Source organism: Bubalus kerabau, chromosome 15 (genome assembly GCF_029407905.1).
Source record: "Bubalus kerabau isolate K-KA32 ecotype Philippines breed swamp buffalo chromosome 15, PCC_UOA_SB_1v2, whole genome shotgun sequence".
Taxonomy (NCBI): Eukaryota; Metazoa; Chordata; class Mammalia; order Artiodactyla; family Bovidae; genus Bubalus; species Bubalus kerabau.
In genome coordinates this window covers 54,940,640-54,942,831 of record NC_073638.1, presented here as the reverse complement: position 1 = coordinate 54,942,831, position 2,192 = coordinate 54,940,640, and the positions used below count along the sequence as shown (strand labels likewise).

The 2,192-nt window shown below is 44.3% G+C and overlaps 1 protein-coding gene across 1 annotated transcript; it reads left to right on the top strand.

Moving 5' to 3' along the window:
• The first annotated feature begins 536 nt into the window (after positions 1–536).
• On the top strand, positions 537–1,502 carry LOC129628639 (olfactory receptor 2AT4-like). Its single transcript, XM_055548107.1, has one exon. The coding sequence runs from the start codon at positions 537–539 to the stop codon at positions 1,500–1,502; it is 966 nt and encodes a 321-aa protein (XP_055404082.1).
• Positions 1,503–2,192: the final 690 nt, after the last annotated feature.

The window sequence follows — 2,192 nt, the reverse complement described above, 5'->3', positions numbered from 1 at the left end:
AGAGAAATCAGGCCTCTCTAGCAATGTGGTGACAAAGATGTCACTTTTTGAAAAACTTAAAGCAATGCCAAATGAGAAAGGAGCGCAAGGACATGGTTTAAGAGACCCGATATCCCTGAAAGGATCATATGGGACATGGACAAGGGGACCAACAGAGTTCTTCCACAACACTTAGCACAACTGAAATTAAATAATTACGCGATTCTTTGCTTAATGTCTTTCTCTACCACTGAAAGTTCAGCTCCATTAAGTAAGAGACCTTCTTTGTTTTGTTCAACTTGTTATATACTCAGCATGTAACACTTGGTTTGGTATATTGTAAAGATAATTTTGCCACATAATTTTTTTTAAAGGAAAAAGGGAATTCTGAGAGAGGATGAAGACAGAACCCATCATTTCTCTTCTAGTGTTGGTTGTAAATAAATGTGGTTACATTATACAGTGATTGCTCTGTAATTCATATTCCAGAATCACTGATTGTTCTGGTTTCTAGGTGCTCCCACCGCCCACTTCCTGGGCATCCAGCTTAAACCATCATGGAGACTATAGCCTGTAATGAATCAGAGGAGTCATGGACCATCTTCTACCTTATGGGCATCCCTTCTCTGCCAAAATCCCTCTTCCTTCCTATCTTCTTCATCTTTCTCCTCCTCTACCTACTCATCCTGGTGGGAAATGCCCTGATCCTGGTGGCCGTGGTGATAGAGGCCAGCCTTCACAAGCCCATGTACTTCTTCTTGATCAACCTCTCAGCCCTGGACATCCTCTTTACCACAACCACTGTCCCCAAGATGCTGTCCTTATTCTTGCGTGGGGATTGCTACCTCAGCTTCTCTGCCTGCTTCCTGCAGATGTACCTCTTCCACAGCTTCTCCTGCTCTGAAGCCTTCATCCTGGTGGTCATGGCCTATGACCGCTATGTGGCTATCTGCCGCCCGCTGCATTACCCTGTGCTCATGACCCCGCAGACCAATGCTGCCCTGGCAGCCAGTGCCTGGCTCACCGCCCTCCTTCTGCCCATCCCAGCAGTGGTGCAGACCTCCCACATGGCTTTTGAAAACATTGCTCACATCTATCACTGCTTCTGTGACCACTTAGCTGTGGTCCAGGCCTCCTGCTCTGACACCACCCCCCAGACCCTCATGGGTTTCTGCATCGCCATGGTGGTGTCCTTCCTGCCCCTTCTCCTGGTGCTTCTCTCCTATGCTCACATCCTGGCCTCAGTGCTTCGCATCAGCTCCCGAGAAGGACGCTCCAAAGCCTTTTCTACCTGCAGCTCGCACCTCCTGGTGGTTGGCACCTACTACTCATCCATTGCCATAGCCTACATGGCCTACAGGGCTGACCTGCCCCTCGACTTCCACATCGTGGGCAATGTGGTGTATGCTATTCTCACACCTGTCCTCAACCCTCTCATCTACACACTGAGGAACAAGGATGTCAAAGCAACCATCACCAAAATGGCATGTCCCTGGAATCCAAATAACTCTGCAAAACCCTGATTGATAGTGAACTTTATTTTCTCACAAACACCAATAACAATAGAGGTAAAATTGGACAATTCAGATAGCCAAATAGTTAGAATAATAATTCTTAAAATACAGTCCTAGGTATTCTTCCATTGTAACAAAATAATGATTTTCTTTCCTTAATGCACAGACAAAATGGATTGGGCTTTTCAATTTTTAAGCTGTGACTCCCAAATTTCACAAGATTTGTGTTCACATTTCCACTAATTCAAACAATTTTGATTCTCAGAGACTTAAATATTTGACTAGAAAGAAATTCAGTTTTTTTCCCTTGTAGAGCTTCTAATATTTCTAAATGCACCCAGGATGGCGGACACATAGATATGAATCAGCCTTGCCCTTTTGGCTGGAGTAGTAACTTAGAAATCCTCTTCAAGAAAAACGTCTGAAACTCCTACCATCTCAATTCTTTTGCCTGAAAATACATTGCCACTACCAATGTGTCAATACCAGCCATGCAGGAAATTTACCACTAGTGTCTAGGCCTTCGTAGTGTCCTGAAACTAGAGCATACCTTTCCTTGAGCTTATGGTTAGGCAAGAAGTATTCCTTAGCAAACCTGTACAGGCAAAACATTGCAATTCTTTTAATTTTAAGCCATGCAATAGCTTTTTCATCCATAACAATGAGAGCTAAGTCGTTTTCTCTTACTAGCAGCATGCG